Consider the following 21699-nt stretch of genomic DNA (forward strand, 5'->3'; position numbering starts at 1 on the left):
GAACAGGTGTCCTTCAGCAGCTCAGGTTTGGGGTGACAAAAATGGGGCTTCTCTGGAAGGCTTAGCACACCCCCCTCACAGGCAGGGCAAGGGGAGGCAGTAATTAAGTCAGAATCGGCCTTTCCACTCATTATCAGGCAGAATTCAGGGTGAAAGCTGCTGGTGACACCATGAGAGCAGAATCCCCGAGCCAGAAGCTGCACCAGAGACATCAACTCGGGTTTTCTCAGAGCCCTCTGAACCAGGCAGTGCCTCACATCCGATCCGACAGTGATGGATGCGCTGGGAACGGAGCAGTTTTTTTCTCCTGAGAAGCTCTTTTGACAAGTATGATCTTATCAAAGTTTTGAGCTTTTCATTACGCTGCTTTTTTTTCCTTTTTTAACTCCTGCCTTCAGGCCAGGCTCTGTTCTCTGTGCACAGGCAGGGAGCGGCCGCATTTCCCCCTGGCACCAATTCCTGGCTGAAGCTCCTGTGGGGCTCAGGGCACCCAGGTGCCCCCCACACACCCCAGAGTGAGAGCAGAGCTGTGATTAACACACAGTCAGCCCCAGAAATGTGCAAAATACAGGGGTGACATCACACAGGCTCAGAGAGGGGGAAATAGCAGCACTTTGGGGTTGGGAGAACAGGCACAAAGGGGCAGGGAGCCATCCCAGCCCCCCCTCCCAGGCCAGGTCCAGCATTTTATTGGGCAGCTGAAACAAAGCTTGTCCAGAAGCTGGAGGCACCCTGCACCTCTCTGCTTCCTTTCCCCCTCTCCCAAAAAAGAGACGTTTGGGTCCTCCTCTCGTGATCCAGCAGCCAACCAGCACAGCCAGCCCCAATCCAAGAGGGAAACATTTGGAATGCCCAGGCCAGAGACAGAAACAGCAGCAGCCAATGCACCAAAATGCCCCAAAAAGGCACAGCCCAGACTCTGGGAACAAGCACGTCCCTGACATATGGCTGTGCCATCCCAAGGACAGGCTGGAGCCAGGAAAAGGAACCCTCTCCACAGGGCAGAGCTGCTTTTCCTAGTTCTTGTTAACCCAGGATCCTTTAGGCTGGAAAAGCCCTCTGAGATCCTCCAGTCCACCCCAATGCCAAGGCCACCGTGTCCCCAAGTGCCACATCTGTGCTTTTTTTAAACAAATCCCTCCAGGCATGGGGACTCCAGCACTGCCTGAAGCTACAGGATGCCCTGGGGAATCTCGTCCCCTCTGCTCCATCCCCTCAGCAGCTCAGGGAAAACAAGGAGGATTCAGCCCTTTCCATCCCAAACCTGCCCCAGTGCCCCGTGCCAGGGACACACTGAGCTCCCCTCTCCCTGTCCCACCCCCTCTCACAAGGACCCACTTGCAGTGCCTGGGATCTCCAGGAATGCCTGGAGAGGAAGGACACCAAGCCCTGAGCATTCCCAGAGGGTTTTGCCACCCAAAACCTTCCCTGGCACCTCCTGAAACCAAGTCACCAAGAGACAGCAAACGCCGAGTGCAAAACCAGGGTCTTTTATTAGAAATCTCCTCGTATAAAAATGATCATGCTCTACACAGTCATCGAATAATTCATAAACATCCAGGCACTGAACTTTGTTTTTTTTTGTATGTTTTTGTTTTTTGACTGGTCAGTACATAAAGCAGACATATTTCAATCCATATGGTCATCACATACATTAAGGAACCACCTATAGAAATCAGCACTTTGAACACAGTCTAGGTTTTATTTTATTTTATTTTGCTGTCTGTTTTTTATTTAATGTAAATTTTAAGTATTTTTATTTCTTTTTCCTTTTTTTCAACATACAGAATTTGGTAGGATATGGGGTAGAGAGTTAAGAGGGACGGAGGAAGACAGGAATGAAAGAAAATGGAGGATTAAAAAAAAAATAAAAAAACAGAAGGTTCTGCACAACCACAAACAATCTCACAAATTCCAGAAAAGGGAAAATGTTTGGGCTCTTATTTTTTTCTCTTCTTTTTTTTTGTCAAAATACAGGAAAAAAAAACCCAAAGACTTGCTGAAGTCCGTCCCCTCTTGCCCGTGCTCCGTCCCCGCGCACCGCTGTCCCTCCATGGGAGCCATGCATCGCCACCGTGGGCGCTGGAAGAGTTTTAGTGTTTCTTTATGGATTTTTTTGCTGCTGTTGATGGCATTTTTCCGCAGGAGCTGCTCCCTGGGGCGTGTCCCCCGGCTGCCACCTCCCTGTTCTGTGTGTCCCTGCGAGGAGCTCCCCAGTCCCTGCTCCTGGAACTAAATGGCGTGGTTGCTGTAGCTGACGTAGGTCTGCTTGGTGGCCAGTGCTGGAAGGAGACACAGAGCTCACGTGGGTCACAAGCAGAGGCCAAATTCCCCTCCTGGCTCCTGTCCCATCCCTCTGACCCAGCCGTCGTGCCATGAGGTGCCAGCAGGGATGTGACAGGGTTTGCTCAGGGATCAGTGCTGGCGCTTGGGATCCTTCCCTGAGCCCCACAGCAGCTGTGGGTGCTCCTGAAGGACGATTCACCCCAAAGAGAGCCCCCAGGATGTGCTGTGAGCAGTGGGAATGTGATCTCAGCTTCCCACCCACTTCCCTCAGCAACCTCCTACAGACAGACCCAGGGGTGCTGCACCTTCCCCGAGCTCAGCTTGTCCCAGCCAGCCCTGCTTGTCCCAAATCACAGGGTCCCAGGGGGTTTTGGGGTCCCAGCTGGGTGTCCTACACCCCTGTCCACCACTCCATGGCAGCTGGAAGCAGAGCAGCAGGGCACAGAATCAACCACCCTGGCTGTCCCCTCAGCCAGAGGGTGCCACAGGGACAACCCTACTGCCATCCCCCAGCTTCCCCAGCCCTCAGACGCCCCAGGAGAGGAGGCAGCAATGGCTCCAAAGCCACCACACATCCCAGAGTGGCACTGGAGAATCACAGCAAAAGCCACAGAGCAATGAACCTCCCACTCCATGCAGCGCTGTGCCACTGCCCTCAGTGGGGACAACACTCTGCTGAGACCCCCACGAGGTTCCCCAGATAGCACAGGGTCAGCAGGCACAGGGACACCCTCCAGCCAAGGGCTGGCACAGATGGCACAGCCTGAGACACCCTGAGCAACCCAAATGTGTCCCCAAAGAGCTCAGAGGGAGGAGATGCCAGCAGCTCACGGTGCCTGGCCAGCAGCAGAACCTTGCTGCAGGTTTCCAACTGGTGTTCCCAGATAACAATTAGATAGAGCAGAAGGAATTGGAGCTGACAGAGCTATTTGTTAGCTGCGATGTTTTCGTAGCTGATCTGCCCATATCAAAGCCCTGTGAATTATTTATTCTGTTGTTTATTTAAGGATACGTGACCCAGCAGTGACAGAGTGAAAAATGTCCCCTCGGTGCTGCGCTGAAGTCCCCCTGAGCCTCCCGCCCCCGGCGCTGCTGCTGTGCCCATCCCTCCCTGGGCACCATGGGAGCTGCCAGCCCTGCTCACTCCGAGCTCCCCCAGCCCCATGTGCCCCATGCTGCACTCAGGGATGTGCAGATGAGGTTCAGCTCTCCCCATTCCCAGCATTTATGATCCTCAGAGGGTCCCGCCATGAGCCCCTGCGGGAGCCACCTCACCTTGTGTTTCCAGGTTTTCGCAGAGCTCTGATTTGGCCTCTCCGTTGGGGCGGAACCCTCCCTTCTGAGAGAACTTGTTGGACATGGTGGCCGCTGTCACCACCGCCTTGAGGCTCCGCTTGCGCTTGGGGACGTTCTGCTCCGGGTGGAAGAGGATGATGTACACCTTGGGCATGTAGAGCATGCCCAGGGACACCGAGGCACTCAGACTCACCGAGATGGTGAGCGTCGTGGTCTGGATGTACATCTGCAAGACACAAGGCCACTAGCTGAGACCCGCCCCGAGCTCCTGCGGGATCCAAAAGGGAAAGGAGGAAACAGAAAAAGGAGGGAAAGTGGGGGTTAAGTGAATGGAGTGGGAAGGCAGCGTTGGAATGTTAGTAGTGCTGGGTGGTCAGCGTGAAGTTTGATGTCCACCAACCTCAGGGCAGGAGCTGCAAAGCCAGCAAGGACCCCCCCATTCCCAGGGCACACTCCAATTCCAGGGCACACCCCATTCCCAGGGCACACCCCACTGCCCTTCTCCCTTCAACAGGTAATTCCCATTCCCCAGCTGACTCCTGGGCTCTTGTCATGTAAGTCACATATTACACACCGACGCTGCCTTTTTGCAGTCAAAACTAATTTCACGCTCACTGTCCAGGACTAACAGTGACAGATGTTTTGCAAAATGAAAGCCCATTAATCTGACTGTAGAATAATCCATTTTTCTATGGAGAGCAGTTGGCAGGCTCCTCTCAAGCCGGAGCATCTGAAGCAGGTGGCAACTGGCAGCAGAGACCCCCCTCCCTCTGCCCATCCCACCTCTTAGGGAGGCTGGGAGGGCAAGTCCCTGCTCCTTGGGCATCCCTGCTCTGCCAGCATCTGGCTCCTTCCTCTCCAGCATCCTCTTCTCCACCAGGCAGCTCTGAGGCTCTGGGGATGAACAGGGAGGGGCTCTGGGTCTCCAGATGGCATTGCACACATCTATGTGGAGGTCACCAATGAGGGTTTACAAGGAGCCTTAAAGCAGTTTCTGAACTTCACTCAATGTCCAGGGATTCCCCTGCAGGTGTTTCACAGGTGGGATTTCATGCCCTGTTAGGAAAGAGCATCTGGAGGAGCCAGGGAAGCCTGGTAGCTGCAGCAGCAGCCAGAGCAAGGTTTCCCATGTCCCCAGGGCACACATTTCACCTGAGGGCTTCTGAAGTGAGAAGGGGATGGAGAGCACACTCTGAGGCTGAGGCTCTGCATGGCTCTCTGGGAGGCAGCTCACCCCAAGAGTGAGACAGCTGGTGGGACACAGCTGCTCCAGGACACCCCCCCAGGACCCACAGATCCCACCTGTGACCCTGCAAAGCCAACCAGCACCTGGGCCAGAGTGCTCCCACTCAGCCCTGAAGTGAAAATGCCACCAAGCTTGTTCTGAGTCAACTGAAAAACTTCGGTTTGTCCCCAGAATAAAACCTCCTGCTGTCACACGCGCTGGTTTGTTTGTTCCACCTTCTCTCTCTAGGCAGTTTTTGGAAATAAAAATGTCATTTCATCAAGCAAAGTCAAAACACATCTCTGTGCCAGAATATGTGCGCTTTTTTATTTCTTCTTTTTTCTTTTTTTTATTCCACTCCAACTCTCCAGACTCTGCCATGGGTGTCCTGGACTGGCCAGGAATGAGGGAAACACTGGGACCCCAACTCCAGGCACCCCAAGCCCTGCCTGGGAACCAGCACAGCATGACCCCAGTGGGGCACAGATGAGCTCAGCACCCCTCATCTCCCTGGCTCCCTGCCTACCCTTGCCAATCCAGCAATTTCCATATTTTGTGCTTCTGCAGAGTCCCCCCTTCCTGTGCCTTGGGGCTTGGGGGCGTTTCAGCGAGGAGGGAGAGAGCAGCTGAGCTGAGCTGAGCTGAGCTGAGCTGAGCTGAGCTGAGCTGAGCTGAGCTGAGACGTCTGTGCGTGCTCCCATCTCGCTCCTGGGCCAGTTCTCCCAGTGCTGCCAGAGACTCCCTCATGCTGAGACCCCGCTGGCACCAGCCCCAGCTCCCCACCCCACTCTCTGCCTCCTGCAACACTTTTGGGGTCTCACAGGATCACTGTGGCAACCTTCCCCCCAATGCTGCGTTTGCAGGAAGTGTTTTCCTGCCCACCCCTGCCTCCGCAGCCACGTCTTGCCGCAGCAAACCCCTCACCAGCTCAGACAGGAATATTTTTAGTCCGGAGCCTCCACACAGCCGTGGAGCTCTGCTCAGTTAACCTTTTGCCACTGCAAAAAATGACCATTTCTCACAGTTTCACTTCCTACTCTCTTAATTGGCTTCCAGCCCAGCATCCTGCTTTGCCCCTCCGATATCGACACTGGAGCTTCCTCCAGAGCTCTGGGAGGTGTGAGCTGTGCTTATTGAGGAAGTTCCAGCTCCTGCTGCCTCGTGGGCTGGATCAAAGAGCACAGTCAGCCCTGGCTCAGGGCGATGACGCTGAGGGACAGCAGAGTAACCAAAAATGCCCCCACACCAGCCTCCAAACCCAGCACTGTGCCCAACTTTGCCCATGGCTGGGTGAGCCCGAGGGAGCAGCCCAGGCTTGAGCCTGTCCCACAGCAAATTTCTGCATTAATGGGAAGCTGTCCCCACTCTAAATCCACACCTGGCCCCACTACAAGGGGTTTTGCACTGAGGTGGCTGCTGGGGAAGGGCAAACCTGCTCAGTGCTCCTCCAGCACTCCAAACACCACTGGACAGTCCCTATCACTCCTTCCCTCTCCCTCTTTTCCCTGGCTAAAAGCGAATGTGAGAAACAGGGAAGCAGACAATGACTCCACTGTTCTGCTGCCACCTTATCAGTGCAGGAAATTGTCTCTTTCTTTAGATCCTCTGTTATTGCTATTTCTGTAATCCGCCGGGATCGGCAGGGATAAGAGGTTCTTTTCAGAAAAGGCTTGGGGGACTTGTTACAGTAATATGCCACCTCCATGCAAAGTTGTGGGTACGAGGTAAAGCAAATTAAAGTAAAAACGAGGATTATTGTCCAACTCCTCCTGACCACGAGGCAGCTTGGGCTGTGGCTCTGCAGCCACTGCTGGGATCAGGGCAGAAGTGCCAGGGGTTCACAGGTTTGGGTTTGCCCTGTGGCATCCTCAGGACCTCAGCCATGAGAGAACAGCCCAGACAATGCCCCTGGATTTCCTATTCCCAAGGGTGCAGACACTCCATGGAGCCCAAGAGGCCCTCAGTCCCAGCAGCAGTGGGGTGAAGGTGATGGGATCTCTCCCCACAATGAGCTGGGAGTGTCCCGTGGAGTGTCCCAGACCCCTTGTGGCTGATGTCAATGCCAGTGCCCCCAGCTGTCACCCCAAGGACACTGTCAGAGCCAGACCCTCCCTGCAGGCTGTGCAACAGCTCCTTTTTGACCTTTTTCTCCCCAAGAGTGCAAACCAACAACCAAAGCACTGAGGGAGCCCCAATATTCTGCTCCCTCCAGCCTCATTTGAGCACATCCATCATCTCTCAGATCTGGCCCAGGGACACTCAGAGCCCATTCCTACTGCCCAGGGACACTCAGAACCCACTCCCATGGCCTGGGGACACTCAGAGCCCATTCCCACATTGGCAGAGCAGAACACCAAGCTGGAATCCCAAAGCCCCTCCAGGGTTGGCTCAGCCGGCTAGAGGCAGGGCTGGGCTGTGAGACAGAGCTCTGCGTCCAAGGGGAGTTGAGAACATCACTTTTTCCGCCTCTAATCAGCTTGTTAGCAGCCTAATAACAGAGCAGGCCTGTGCATTACAACCCCCAACGAGAGGCACAGCCTATTGTGGAGCTGCTGCCTGACAGGCAGTGTTCAGCAGCCCTAAATTATCCCGTGACAAGCTGCAGTGAAGAGGTGAGCAACCTTGCGCATAATCTACAATCATTATCATTTCCATCTTTATTACCCACAGTATGCCAAGCACATTAAGGAGGCTTTCGGGGAGCTTTTGTTTTGCAATAATTTCTTTAAAAACCTGCTTTCTTGTTAGTATCTCCCCTGCCATCTCATCAAAATGGAAATGCTGCAAAAGGCTCCATTTATTTCCTTTAATTCTCCTTCACACTTCCAGACAGAGAAGGCCTGGTGGGACTTTCTGGTTGAGCCAAGGTCAGAGGTGGCTGGGCAGACTCGGCCTCCTTGAGGTATGGATTCTCTGGGATGTTCCAGGACATGACAAACTCAGGTGTCCACAGCAAAAGCTCCCTCAGCAAACCTCTGCAACCGTTTTGTCCTAAAGCGATGGCTTCAGCAGCATGGAGACACACCCAGGGGATCCAGAGAAGGATCCAGGCACTGGGACACCCCAGGGATTTCCAGGGAACAGCAGCTCCAAGGTTTGTTCGTCAGAGCAGCGCTGGGCTGGCAGGCGGGAGCTGTTTGTGTTTGACAGAAATGCGATGAGTCCTGTTTTGGCTGGCAGGCAAAGGGATTTGGGTCTCATTCATGAGATTTTTATTCTTTGTTCTTAATCCCTCACACTTGAGCACAGAGCCTCATCCAGGATGGCCTTGGTCCCATGGGAACTCAGCACTGGGAACAGGGGCTGGCTGGGCAGCACCGCGTCCCTTTCCATGCAGAAATTGTGTCTGTGACACCAGGGACCTGCCCTGGGGGCTCATCCTCCCCCAGCCCACACAGCAGCAGCCTGTGCTGCCCACTGCCCCCATCCACAAGGGGCAGTGGGGCAAACAGAGCACAGAAAACTTCCCACCCCAATTCCCAAGCTGACCAAGTCACAGGGAAAGGCTCCTCTTGCTTGAGACACCACAGCCTCTCCCAGCCCTGCACACTGAACACCAGCCAGGCCTCTCCCCTCCTCCCTTACCTTTTCCGCCGACTGTGACGTCCCAAAAAATATCGGGATGAAGGCTAACCACACAATGCAAGTCGTGTACATGGTGAACCCAATGGGTTTGGCTTCGTTAAAGGTCTCCGGGACCCCGCGGGTCTTAATGGCGTACACAGTGCAGGTGACCATGAGGAGCATGCTGTACCCGAGCAAACAGATGAGGGACAGGTCCGAAATGTCACATTTGAGGATGCCCCGGGCAAAGTGGGGGTTTGTAGTCCGCTGGTCCTCGTAGTCAATGACAGAGTGGGACGGGTCCACGATGAACCAGACGCAGACGCCGACGAGCTGCAGGGAGATGAGGCTGAAGGTGATTACTAGCTGCGACGCAGGGCTGATGAAGCGCGGGGCGCTCACCGACTTCTTGCCCTGCTCGAAGATGCGGTAGATGCGGTTGGTCTTGGTGAGCAGCGCAGCGTAGCTGATGCTCATGCCCAGCCCCAGGAAGATGCGCCGCAGGGAGCAAGTGCTCAGGTCGGGCTCAGCGATCATCAGGAAGGTGGTGGCGTAGCAGAGGAAGATGCCCGTGAGCAGGACGTAGCTGAGCTCCCGCCCCGACGCCTTGACGATGGGCGTGTCGTTGTAGCGCACGAAGGTGATCACCACGAACAGGGTGGCGATGATGCCCACAATGGCAATGAACACGGGCACCACGGCCCAGGGAGAGCTCCACTCCAGCTTGATGATGGGGATGGGCGTGCAGCTGGTGTGGTTCTCGTTGGGCCGCTCGTTGAAGTGGCAGCGCTTGCAGTGGAACTCGTCCAGCTGGTACTGGTAGCCGTCACAGCGCTCGCAGTGCCAGCAGCAGGGGATGCCTTTCACCAGCTTCTTCCTCTCACCTGGCTTGCAGGGCAGGCTGCAGATGGAGCTGGGCTGCTGGCTCCCGCCCCCCGGCCACAGCATGTTCTCCACCTGCAGGGTAGATGGCACCAGCCATGCTGAGGGCACAGCGGGCACCGGCACAGGGGATGTCCTGCGCTACCCCGCTTGGATCTGGACCCTAAACCCATCAGCACATCCTACAAAGGGTCCCAGCCCAACCTAGCTTGGAGACAGGGAGCTGGTGAAGCTCTCCATTGGCCTTTTGGGCAGATTCAATGCCAGGAACTCAAAATGAAGCCCCTCCTTCCCTGAGGAAACCCCATCTGCTCTGGTGTGGCTCCTGGATCCTGTCCCATAGCCAGAGTCCCTGGGTGTGAGTCACACGTGCTGAAGTGTGTACCTGGGGACATCTTCCCCTCTGCCCCCACCACCTTTGGCTGCCTGGCTTTGCACCCAGGGCCTCCCAGACTCTACGTGGTGAGAAGAAATACCTGCAGGACCTTCCCCTTGGACCACGGCCTTACCTTGAGGTGCAGGTGGTCTGTCCACTGCCCAATGACTTTGTACTCAGGGGTGGAGTTCCTGATCTGGTACTGGTAGATGTCGTAACGCCCCGGAGCATCTCCGTTCTCATTGAATGTCACAGGAGTCCCAGCGATGCCTGCAGGAAACAGGGGGCTCAGCACCCACAGCACCCTCAGCAACCCCCACCCTGCTGATGGGGTCCCAGGGGGCTCTGGCTTGATGTTCCCCTCTCACTGCTTCTTTCAAGAAAGGGGGAAAAGCAGTTTTAAAGGTCAAATCAAGTGAATTCTGGAGATAAACACTAATGAAAGGAAAGAAGAGAAGAATCAAGCGAGAGGGGAAAATAAATAAAAGAGACACTGTGGAGGAGATCAGAGGGTGGAGATAAATAGAAATAATAAGGGGACCAGACAGAAAATGTTTATTAAGGAGACAGGACAGAGGAAAAAATTCACTTCCAGAGGAGATCTGAGACAGACAAGGGCAGAGCAGCAGGAGGCACTGGGACCTCTGCCAGCTGCGGGGCAGGAGCAGGCAGGGGGAGCGAGCAGGAGGAGAGGCTGGGCAGGGGAGCAGGTGAGGGCAGGGTGAGGGCAGGGCAGCAGGTGAGAGGAGGGTGAAGGCAGGGCAGCAGGTGAGGGCAGGGCAGCAGGTGAGAGCAGGGTGAGGGCAGGGCAGCAGGTGAGGGCAGGGCAGCAGGTGAGAGCAGGGCAGCAGGTGAGGGCAGGGTGAAGGCAGGATTGCTGCCGGATTTATGCTCCAAAGGCTCTCAGGAGATGTGGAAGCTCAGACCTCCTCACCCACTGATCTACTGCCCTCCCTCCACACTGCATTCACAGCACAGCAGCTGCCACCAATAAACTGTGGGTGCTGCTGTGTGACCCACACTGGGAACAACCAGAGCAACGGGACAAGCAGAGCCCCCCAGGGCCGCTCCTCCCAGTGCCCCAGGGGCACAGCAGACCTGAGAAGTTGACATTGCGGATGTACTTGAGCAGCTCCACGCCATCCACCGGGTCCATGCGGGGGCACAGCCCCACCTTGCCAGGGCACAGGTTCTTGTGCATGTTGTGCAGGGCATGTCCCATGGCGTAGACGGCATCGATGACGAACTGCACCTTCCCCTCCTGCTCGTACGAGGAGTCCTGGCCGATCCTCTCCCGGTCTGTGGGGACAGGGGAAGGGGGTTCCACCTCCTGTGCCCCAGCTGTTCCCCCCCCCCCCAGGATGTGTCTGCTGCACCCAAACCCTTGCAAATGAGCCCACCCTGGACTGGAGCAGCTGGAAATTCCAACACCATTCCCAAAGCTGCACACCCAGGGGACATGCAGCCAAGGAACATTCCCTGGGGAATACCCAATACCCAGCCAACCTCCCTGTCTCGTGGTTCTGAAAATGTGGGTGCTGGCACACTGCTGTGCTTCCAAGAGCCCTCGGGATATCACATCTCTGTGTCTTGGGACATCCCTGAACTCCTAGATCCCCCAGCAGGACATGGGCTGGGCTGTGGCCGACATCCCACCCTCACCCCTGCATGTTTCATCCCTCCTTCATCTCCCAGGAGCTTCCACCAGCTCAGGCTCCACCAGTGGTGTCAAGGCCCGCCCAGGCAGCATCCATCACTGTCTGCCCGTTCCCCATGTCACTCCCAAAGCCTCCTGTCACCCCACTCCCCTCATCACCCTCTGCCACCCCTCCGCCTTGCTGACCCCGCAGCCTCCCCGGCTGGCAGAATCCTGCAAGGATCTGGCAATTACCAGTGACAGCTGCCTTCCCCCCTGTCATAACCGCCCTTAATGGGACCACAAACATGTTAATCACTTAGCAGAAGACACCGATTAGCGCAGCACACTGTTAATTACAGCTAAGAAAGCTCCCAAGGGGCACCGCCGCTATGGAGAGCCCCGACCTCTGCCCCTCCATCCCTGCCTGAGGCATGGCCTGCTCGGGCATCCTGCCAGGCCTCCAGTGGCAAGGAGGGCTTGTCAGGGAGCCGAGGGCACCACCTCCCTCCTCTGGAGAGGCAGCACATCCTAGAAAGCCAAGCCAGGGTGCCCAAAATTAACTCCAGCTCTACCACACAGTGACGCCCCCTGATGCAAGGTGGGATTCACGGGGACTGCAGGGGACCAATCACCAGGTGCTGATCCCTTCCTTCCCTGCCGTGGAGGAGTGGGATGAAGCTCCAGTGAGAGGGGACAGCCCTGGGAGCCATGCTGGAGGTCCCTGTGCCGGGACCTGCGCCACTGACATGACACTAAAGCGAATTGATAACGAACTGACCGACAGGAAAAGATGATATCAGGGAGGTGAATGCAGAGCCCATCCTTCAAAGTTATAGAAACACTTTTGGAACGTGGAGATTACTCATGCAAAGCCCGGCAGGTGATCCCTCCTTCCAAATTATTGACAGGAGCCATTAATCTTCTCCCTTAACTTCAGGCCCTTCCCCATATTCATCTCAGTAGGTGCAGACAGGCCACTCTGTCTTGTCAAGATAATTACCCATTAAAAGAGGAGCTGTAATAGACTGTCCAGGGGAGCTGAGCCCATGGGGATGTCACAGTCCTGCCACCATGCACAGCCCTGTCCTGTCCCCAGGCTGGTCCCTTACAGCTCCTCAGCTTCCCTCAGCCACCTCCATCCTGCATGCATCCCAAAATCCAACCCGCTGCAATAACAGGCTGTGGGGGCTGGATTTTCATCGCCGTGGCAAGGCTGAGCAGTGCAGATAAGGAGACACCCCCGGGGCTGTCCCTCTGTCTGTCAGCTGCCCCAGGCCCCAGCTGCTTTTTTCCAGACGGAATTAGGCCAGTGCACAGAGGGGCAATGTGGAGCAGACAGCCGAGGCTTGTTCCCAACCTGGAGACAATAAATCTCTGCCAAGCTCCAATAGATGAGGGCCACGGAAGGGAGGTGACCTGCTGATTATAATAGCAGGGTCGTGCATCGTTCTACAGGGCTGGTAATTAATTTTCAAGAGCGTGACGAGGCTTGGCGGCCCCCTCAGAGGAGGGACGCAGCTCTTCCCCAGTGGCGGATGAGACGGGATTAGAATCAATTCCCAGCACACCAATGGTCCTGGCTTTTGGCAAGTGTTAATCAGAATAACTTCCAGCACATCTGTGGGGAGCTGGGGATGGAGAATCTCCAAATCCTGGGCGTGTTGGTGGCAGCACCCAGCACCCCTTGCTGTGTTTTTGGGCTGGGTGAGCCCATCCAGGAGCAGGGATGGTCCCTCCATGTGGGATGCTCGTGGCAAGCAACTGATGTGTGTAAGGCTGGTCTCAGGGGCAGCTGCCATCAGGAATTCCATCAGCTCAGCCCCCACCTTCCTCCCAGCCCTCCCATCAGGAACAGGAGCCAGGAGCTGTCTGGTTCAGGGTGGGATCCTTCAGTTTGGTTTTTGGGTTGGAAAAACACCGAGCTGGCATTTCTTGAGCATACCCAAACCCGAGGAAAAGAGCCCCAAACTGGGCATTTGCATCAGCCCTGCAAGGCAGGAGCTCATGCATCTGCTGGGGCAGGTGATTTGCTTCACCAGGCTTTAGTTCCCTGCTCTATCTGCCAAGCAATCACTCGGGGGATGGTTTATTTGCTGACAAATTCCGATGATTTAAAGACAGCTCCTAGGACATTTGCCATGTCGTAGTTTCAGCTGCTTCCACTGACACCTTGGCCCTGAAATATCACCTGTTTAAAAGCTACATCACAGGGGAGATGAGGAGATCAGCGCTTGCAGGGCCTGCCCATGCATCTCCTGGTGCTGAGGCTTCCGTGGGAAGGATGAGCAGCTCTTGGCTACCCCAGGCCGTGGCCGTGGGCCACTTTCCTGGCATGCCCTTGCTGATTTTCCAGCTCCCACCCACACAGATCATCAGCTGAACCTTTGGGGAATGTCTGCAAGGACAGGGATGTGGAAGCGCTGTGGATGCTGAATGTGAGAAATCAGGCAGGTAGCACAGTGTCTGTGTCTGTGTGTGTGTCTGTGTCTGTGTGGAATCAAGTCACAGAACCTTCTCACACTGGCCTGAGAAATTCTGAGTAGGAACTCAAACAGCCGTTGAAGAAGGAAAACAATCTTTGCAGATGTTGTCTCCTTGTTTACTTGTCAGAAATGGTTGAGGGGTGTTGTTCCCAGCTGTCCAAGGATGGTGATGTGTTGGTTTGATGGCCAATGAAAGTTTTACCCTTTTGGACCTTTTCAGAACTGTCTATAAAAAAGGATCTGGAAGAATAAAACACCGTCTCTTTGGCAACTGAGCTTGAGAGTCTGTGTCGTCACTTCCCCATTCCTAACACAGCACAACAGAAGCACCATCCAGATCCTCCTCAGTGGTGAAGGCAGGGGGAAAAACAAAACCTTCACGATCCAACTTTGCAGGCACAGCCAGGTCCTTCTGTGTGACAGCACACAATGGCTTCAAAAGACATCCCTCCCAAGGGGATGAAGGGACACGCCAACGTCCCCAAGTCCTGCCACGTCGCAGCCCGCAAGCCACGGCGCCGTCATCTGTCTTCAGCCGGTGCCAGGCAGGCAGTAAATCTCTCCCATCTCTCAGTAAACATGTCACCTCCCCGAGACTCCAACCATCACCTGACAGCAGCGCTGTCAGCAAGACAGATCCCCAGCTGCCTTGTTTACTGCACCCATCCCTAAAACCTCTGTTGGCTGGAAATGTCTCAAAATGCACAGTGGGACTTGAGGAAGCAGTTGGGAACCTGAAATTGAGCTGTGCTGGGATCCCCACCAGGCAAAACTCCATGCTCACCAGCAGAACCCCCCATGAGCCCCCATCCTCCCACAGCAGCCCCCTAGCTCTTACTGGTGCATTTCTTGATGCTGCTGCCCTTCCTCAGTGCATGCCGGCTCAGCTTGCAGTGGAAATTCTCCTCCCAGAACTCAGCAAACCAGATGTTCCGGCGGTTGTTGTCCAGGGTCCTGCTCGAGAAGTAGCGGTCGAAACCTGCCCAGGGTGAAAGGGGATGGAGAGAATAAATCCTGGGGATGACAGGGAGATGCATCACATGTTCCCAAATTTCACCAGGAAGAGAGGAAGGCAGCTGTTAGGAGCGATGGGGACACATCAGAGTGTGGTGGGATTGTGTCCAAAGTGCCACTTGTGCAGAGATGCAAGTGGAAAATCCACTCAGGGAAAAAGCAGAGACTTTCTGTGACTTTGAGAGCAACTGGAAACACCTCTCAAAGTACATTGGTGATAAAGGGAGAGTAGGGAAAACGTGGCATGTGGAAAATAACGAGGGGATTGGTGGAGGCCTTTAAGGTCCCTTCAAACCCCAACCACTCTGTGATTCCATGATGGTTTCACAGCCAAAACCTGCAGTTAAGGAGGGCAAGCTTGGGGGATCCACAGAACGCAGCCCATACCTCTGACTGAGACCCGCTTGGGCAAGATGGTGACAGAGCCCTCGGCCACCTCCTCCAGGTGCAGGACTGGGGCAATTTTGGAGCCCCAGCTGTCCGAGCCCATCCAGATGAAGTGCCCCGTCTGGTTCGCCCTCTTGGCTGCCTCCAGCACCCTTCTGTGGGAAGAAGCAGCAGAGGTTGGGCTACCAGCTCTGTGGCCCCAGGGAAGTGGGGACGCTGGCACAGTGCTGGTGGCATCTCCTGCTCCAGGCAGAAGTTTGGCACCAGGCACAACCTGGTGTACACAGACACACAAAATCCAACGGTGTCACTCAGCTCCCGCACCCTCTGTCCTCCCAGCCTGGGCACACAGGCTGCTTCTCCCACTTCATTTGCATATTTGCTGACTGGTAATTGAATTTCCCCTTAATTACCCAACATTAAGAAAGAAATAAAAGAACCAGGTTATGCCGCAGCAGGCAGGGAAAGCAGCAGCATGGAGAACACGTGCTCCCAGCATGGCCAGCCCCGGGAGAGGAGCAGCCAGTGCTGCCAGCACCCAGCATGGAGCCAAACTGGGTGCTGATGGGCTCAACTGGGCTCTGCTGGGCTCTGCTGGGCTCAACTGGGCTCTGCTGGGCTCAGCTGGGCAGCTGAGCAGTGTCTGGGAGCGAAGATGCCATCAGTCCTGCTGAGCATCCCTGCTGGTGCCAGACACTCAGACACGCCTGCAGTGCCAGCCAGGTCAGAAACTCACTGGGAGGATGGGAACGGAGCACTCCTGGATCTGACCCTGCAGGCTCTGCCTCTCAGGGCTCACTGTCCCCTCAAGGCTCCTGTGGGTCCCCAACCATGTGGGAGCGGGACCAGGACAGCTCCGTCTCCCCATGCAGAGCCAAGGCAGGTTGTGACTCACCCCCTGCGTCGGAGCTGATCATTTCAAGTCCAGATGGTGTTTGAAACATGTAATAAGGGAAAAAACCCATAGAAATCCAGCAGAGTGCAGACGAGATGGGAAGAGGCAGGCGTGCAGCAGGAGCTGTGCAAGCTGCTCCATGCTCATTGCTGCCCTGGGCTCCGGCACATCCCTCCCCAGGACAGGTAAAGCCCGTGTCCCACTCTGTGGGAGCAGCACCTCCAGCTGCCCCTGGCCACTGAGTGGGGCAGGATCTCCCCAGGGCAAACCCAGGACATTCCTGTGGGATCAGTGATTTGCACCCAAACTGAGCCAGGCAAGAATTCCAGCTACAGCTGTCCCAGTCTGTCCTTCCCATCTTCCAGGCTCCACAATCCAGGCTGGCACAAAGGGCTGGATCATGGAGAACCCCATCCTGGGATAAAGGAGGTTCCAGAACCCCACTGCCCAGGGCTGCAATCCCATTTGGATGGGTAAATGTTTCCAGAGGCCTGATAACAGGGCCTGCTGTTTATCCTGCAAAGTAAATTCCTTTTCCCTCTCACCCCCACCCGATGTCAGCTCCGCAGACATTTCTATTACGGAAAGAAAAAAGAAACTGGGAGAGTTTGCACATCTGATGTAAACTGATTTAAACTTGCAGTTTACCCACATTTACATAATGTTTGCTGATTAATAAATTAGACACTTAGGAAATCAGGGGTAGCTCCATGTGAATCATTCTGCTCCATAAACAACGGAGCTGCAGCCGCCGCTTCGCCCGCAGAGCAGCTCATCACCCTCAAGTGCAGCCACATCCCCAGCCCTGCTGGGCACAGAGTGCTGGAGAGGTCCCCAAAAGGTTCCTGAAAGGTCCCCTAGATCTGTTCCTCTGCCACGCTGGGCTCTGCAGAGCACAGCCAGTGCCTGACTCCTGCCCTGGCCAGCTCGGAGTGGCCCCTGCATGGTGTGAAGCAGCAGGTCACAATATCCAGGGCTTCCAAAACTGATGGAAAGTGGGATTTTCCCCCAGTGGGCTCTGTGTGGCTGTGGTTGGATGGCAGCCACTTGCCAGGTGGGTCCTGAGAGGGTCCCCACTACAGATATTCCCTGCCACACTGCACGGTGCATCCTCTGCCTGCTGCAGACATATCCCAGTGAACCCCAGTGCATCCCAGTGCATCCCAGTGCATCCCAGTGCATCCCTGCCCAGACCCCGCTCCCAGCCAGGCCAGCCCCTCCACACCTGATATCGTCCTCGTTGGCAAAGATTATGACGGCACGGGCATGGGAGGTCTCCAGGAGCCGGCGGATGATCTTGTCAAACTCCCCTGGCTTCGGCTCCCTCGGGATCTTCACGGACTGGGCCACGCAGACCCCACCTGTGGCAGAGAGAGCCCTGGCACTGAGACACCCCACAAATCCCTGTCCTCTGGGGAGCTCTCGCAGGGCTCCTCAGCCCAACAGGCAAAGGGGGTCTCTCCAGTGCTCCCACTGAGGGGCTGAGCACTTCACCATCTCCACAGCCCAGACCTCCTGGCCACCACCCAACCCCCTGGGACGTGTCCCCCAGCCCTCCCCTCACCCTTCCTCTCCCAGGTCTCTGTCCTCACCCCTCCTCTTCCTCCAGCTCAGCCCTTCTGCACCACATTCCTTTCCACCCTGTATCTCCACAGCTCCTCTGCCTCCCACCCACTCCCCTGGTACCTGTCACCTTCAGCCACCACCACACCATGCTCCAAATGTCCCCAGGACATCCCATCCCAGCAGCTCAGTGAGGATTTTCCAGCCAGTTCCAAGCACCAGCCCCTTCCCAGCCGAGGATTTGCAAAGGGTTCTGCACACGGAATGGTCAAACTCTGGCAAAACCATCCCATAGGAAGAGTAGCCAGGCCCTGCAGAGGGGTTTATTCCCATCCCTATGGCACTGGTCAAGTTCCAGCTCAGCTTTCCAAGGAGCCATTGCAAAAGCAGGTAATTAAAATTAAAAGAGACAATTGGAAGAGCAATTGGAAGAGCCCCCACACTTCACTGCTGAGCTCCCAACCTCCAGCTCCAAAAAGCCAGAGCCTTCCTGCTCCTGCTTTTCTGCCGATGCCAATAAAGAGAGAGACGAGAGAGAAAATTAAACATTTCAAGACCTTCTGGATGTAATTGATGGTCTCAATTTGCATAGTAAATGACACGGTTGATGCCTCCTGCCACTAACAGATCGCAGCTTAAGCAAAGGTCAGCATAATTACCACCCAGGGCTGGGAGAGACTCCCAGAGCACGGCCCTGGAGAGCAGCAGGACAGGACAGGGTAGGGACAGGCTCCAGAAGACTTCACTCCCTACATGGGGCTGCAGGAAAACTGGGAAAATTTGGCCCCTCACAGCCAAAACCCAAGAGAAGAGAGATGTGCTGGGTGCTGAGCAGGCAGGGGAGGGCTGCAGGAATGGGGCACAGCATCCCCACCCTGTACTCACTGGCCAGGGCTTTCCAGGGGGTTTTTTGGGGGGTTGTTTCCCTGTGGTATGAAATTGGGCCAATTTGCTGTTTGGTTCCCATATGGGGAGCCAGATGGATGGAGAGGAGGGAGTTGGATAAACAGACAGATCAGCCAGGCGAGGCGGGCAGCAGCCGGCAGCGCCAGCAGGACAGGAATGTCCCAGCCTGGGGACATTCACCCTGGTCACCACCGGGCCCCTGGCCAGACCAGGGTGTCACAGCACACTGCCAGGGGCCACCGTGCAGCTTAATTACAGTTTCCATGGCAATCAATGGAGAAAATCCAACAAAAGCGGCAGTTTGCAAACACTGAGAGCCTTCCAAAAGCCCTGGCACGGCCGGGCGGGAGTGCACACATGCGAGTGGCAGCTGGGGGCTGGCACGGGCACACACCTGAGTGCCACCAGGCACTTGTGCTAGGGCACATCTCCCTGCACACGTGGCAGAGGAGCTGGGCCCATAAATAAACAAGAAAAGAGGTTAAATCGATGGCAGTTCAGAGATGACCATGGCTGCTTCATTAAATCAAACTAACGAGGAACGCAGCTCCTCCAGGTGACAGCCTGCAGGGCCAGGGAGCCCCCAGTTCCCACAGCAGATGCTGACAATGTATTTTATCTTCTTAATTTATGAAAATGTAATCACCAACAGCAAGAAATGTAGGGTGTCAGGGGGGCAGTGGCTGCGTTTTGGGGAGCTCTGTCTCTTGGCACCTGCATTATTCGCACCCTGGCACCGCAGGCAAAGGGGATTTGCCAAGTGATGCTCCCACTTGTCTTCGCACAAAAATCCATTTAGTCAAAACACTCCTCTAAAGCCAGGAATCAAAGTGAGGAGGTGGCAGCTATGGGGAGGAGGTGACCGCTCTCTCTATTCCAGTAGGATGTCACAGCACTGCTCCCTGGCTTGGGACAAGACTCCAGGAGAAGGCGGCAGCTGAGGCATGGGGACCCCTCTCCTCCTCCCCCAGCCCGGGAGACCAAAGAGCAGCAGGAATATTTGGGATAGGGGGAACGCCCCACAGGCAGCTGCTGGGGGCAGTTTGAGGCCAGGCAGTCGGAGGATGCTCAGAGGGGATCCCGCACGTTTTGTCACTGGTGGCGCAGGGCCCTCGGCAAAAAAAACAGCCTGGAAAAACCAGCCTGAGCCCACTTCCAAACCTCCCCTTCCGACGCTGCCTGCGCCATCCTCAGGCACGCGGCTGTATCCCTCCCATCCCGCCGGGATCTGCCTCCCCCGGCACCGCCAGGGCCCCGGGGACTCTCCTGATGCCGCTGGGGCTGACGCCTGTTGGCAAACACGGGTCAGGGTTTAATCTGAACCATTACGGCTCGGTGGGAGCGCAGCCACTCGGGCTTCCCCTCTTGATTGCCGGTGTTTAATGAGCTCGTGGCTCTGGGGCTCTGCCAGGGCTCCCGCAGAGCCTGCCAGGCCCACAGCAAGCAGGGACCAGGCTCGGGGGGTACAGCAGGGACCCATCTCCGGGGGTACGGCAAGGACCAGGCTCGGGGGATACAGCAGGGACCTGGCTCGGGGGATACAGCAGGGATCTGGCTCAGCTGTGCTGGGAACAGTAATGTCCATTTTCCCCCCACCCCGCAGAGGGATCAGGCTCTGCACAGCCCAGCAGAGCATTCCCACTCCCAGCTCCCATCCTAATTCCAGCCTTTCCATGAAATTCCCGAGCCCAGAGCCTCAACTGGGAGCTCCCACGCCCCGGGACTCATTGTTTGTGTCACTTCAGAGCCTCCAGGAAGGAACTGATGGCAGAAGCCATCAGGGACAGAGATCTGCACCCGCTCCTGCGCGTGGTGAGGCTGAAGTGCTGCGGTCAAACCTCCTGCTTCAAGATTTGGGAGTGGCTTTTTGGGGGCAACCTCCTGGTGCAGCCACCGCGAGTAATGAACCCGGCTGGAACCAGAAAGAGACAGCCAGGGATGTCACATGGGGATGAGCAAATGCATCACAAATATACATCAGGCTCTTAACTAAAAATACGGAAAACTTAGTGAAGGATGAAACAATAGAGGAGGGGAAACGGCAGCAAAATTGATCCAGGTACATGACTAAGGAGTCCTTGGTCATGGCTGGGAATATTCATCTCCAAGAGCCTGGAGACAGCAGAGACCTCAACGACGCAGAGCCAGAGGGCCCTGGGTGGGTCTGTCTGACCACCAAAATGATGCCACAGGTCAGGGGCATGGGGAAATGCTGGACAGAGGGGCTGGAGGTGGGGACATCAGGGACACCTCGATGCTGGCCCTGCCAGCATCTTGGTGTGCAGTGGAAATCCAGCTGACAGCCACTGCAGGATGCTCTGGGGGAGTGGGATGGATTTTGGGAGCAGAAAGCACTTAAAACACTTTAAAATGGCTGAAGAAAACACATCCTTTGCAGACTGAACATCTCTGCAATGCTAAAACCCAAAAAGCAGCACTCTGGTGAACAAGGACTCTCCAGCCACCAGTGCAGCCACCAGCAACCTCCAGGGGCCAACAGCACCATCACCAGAGCGACTGTAAATATTGATAAAGATAAAAAGATAAATGAATAAAGATGTAACAGCCACCCAGGTCAGTCTGTCTTAGTAGCCCAGGGCCAGTCCCAGCTGCAAAAATAACCCATCTCCAGGGCGAGTTTCCTCCCCGCATCGCTGTCGGAGGTCGCTTTGTGCCTCAAGCAGAACCGTTTTCCACTGAGCTGCAAAGCTTCAACATGAGGCTCTGCTAAAAATTGAAACTGAAGGTCAAGTTGATAATGCATCAGAAAGCAAACAGCTTGAGTGCGAGCTGCTAACGACAGCAATGAGCATTATTGCCTGATGGAAATAAAACCCGACTCTGAAGGCTCAGGCTTGGCATGAGAAATGAAGCAGAGAGCTGTGGGGAGGAGAGTGGGAGCTGCTCACCTGGAGCTTGGTGGGTGAGGAACCCCCTGGGCAGAGCCAGCGTGGGGATGGGGTTGTGCCTGGCCATTCCCCCGGCATAAACACCCCCACGGGGAATCTCCACCGCTTGCCCAACAGCTGACCAGCCCCTGGCACAGGCCAGATCCTCACTCAGCTGACAGCCCTGGCTGTCCCTCTGACAGGCTGGAGGCCTGGGGGAGCAGCGACAAATCAAAGGATCCTTTAGGCTGCTGGAGAAATGCAACTGAGAGCCACGAATATCCCACAGAGGGAC

The 21699-nt window shown here is 55.7% G+C and overlaps 1 protein-coding gene across 3 annotated transcripts in view; it reads right to left on the bottom strand.

The window, feature by feature from the left end:
• Nucleotides 1-1469: 1469 nt before the first annotated feature.
• Nucleotides 1470-21699, bottom strand: part of GRM4 (glutamate metabotropic receptor 4) — a 35437-nt gene continuing 15207 nt past the window's right edge. For all 3 annotated transcript variants that reach the window (XM_058855905.1, XM_058855904.1, XM_058855903.1), the window contains 8 exons: nt 17273-17408; nt 15153-15307; nt 14590-14730; nt 10728-10928; nt 9763-9899; nt 8393-9328; nt 3562-3808; nt 1470-2282 (listed from right to left, as the gene is read on the bottom strand). In XM_058855905.1, coding sequence (XP_058711888.1) covers nt 2233-2282; nt 3562-3808; nt 8393-9328; nt 9763-9899; nt 10728-10928; nt 14590-14730; nt 15153-15307; nt 17273-17408 — 2003 coding nt within the window. In that variant the 3' untranslated portion in view covers nt 1470-2232. The remainder of the gene's footprint in view (nt 2283-3561; nt 3809-8392; nt 9329-9762; nt 9900-10727; nt 10929-14589; nt 14731-15152; nt 15308-17272; nt 17409-21699) is intronic.

Source organism: Poecile atricapillus, chromosome 23 (genome assembly GCF_030490865.1).
Source record: "Poecile atricapillus isolate bPoeAtr1 chromosome 23, bPoeAtr1.hap1, whole genome shotgun sequence".
In the NCBI taxonomy this organism is placed as follows: Eukaryota; Metazoa; Chordata; class Aves; order Passeriformes; family Paridae; genus Poecile; species Poecile atricapillus.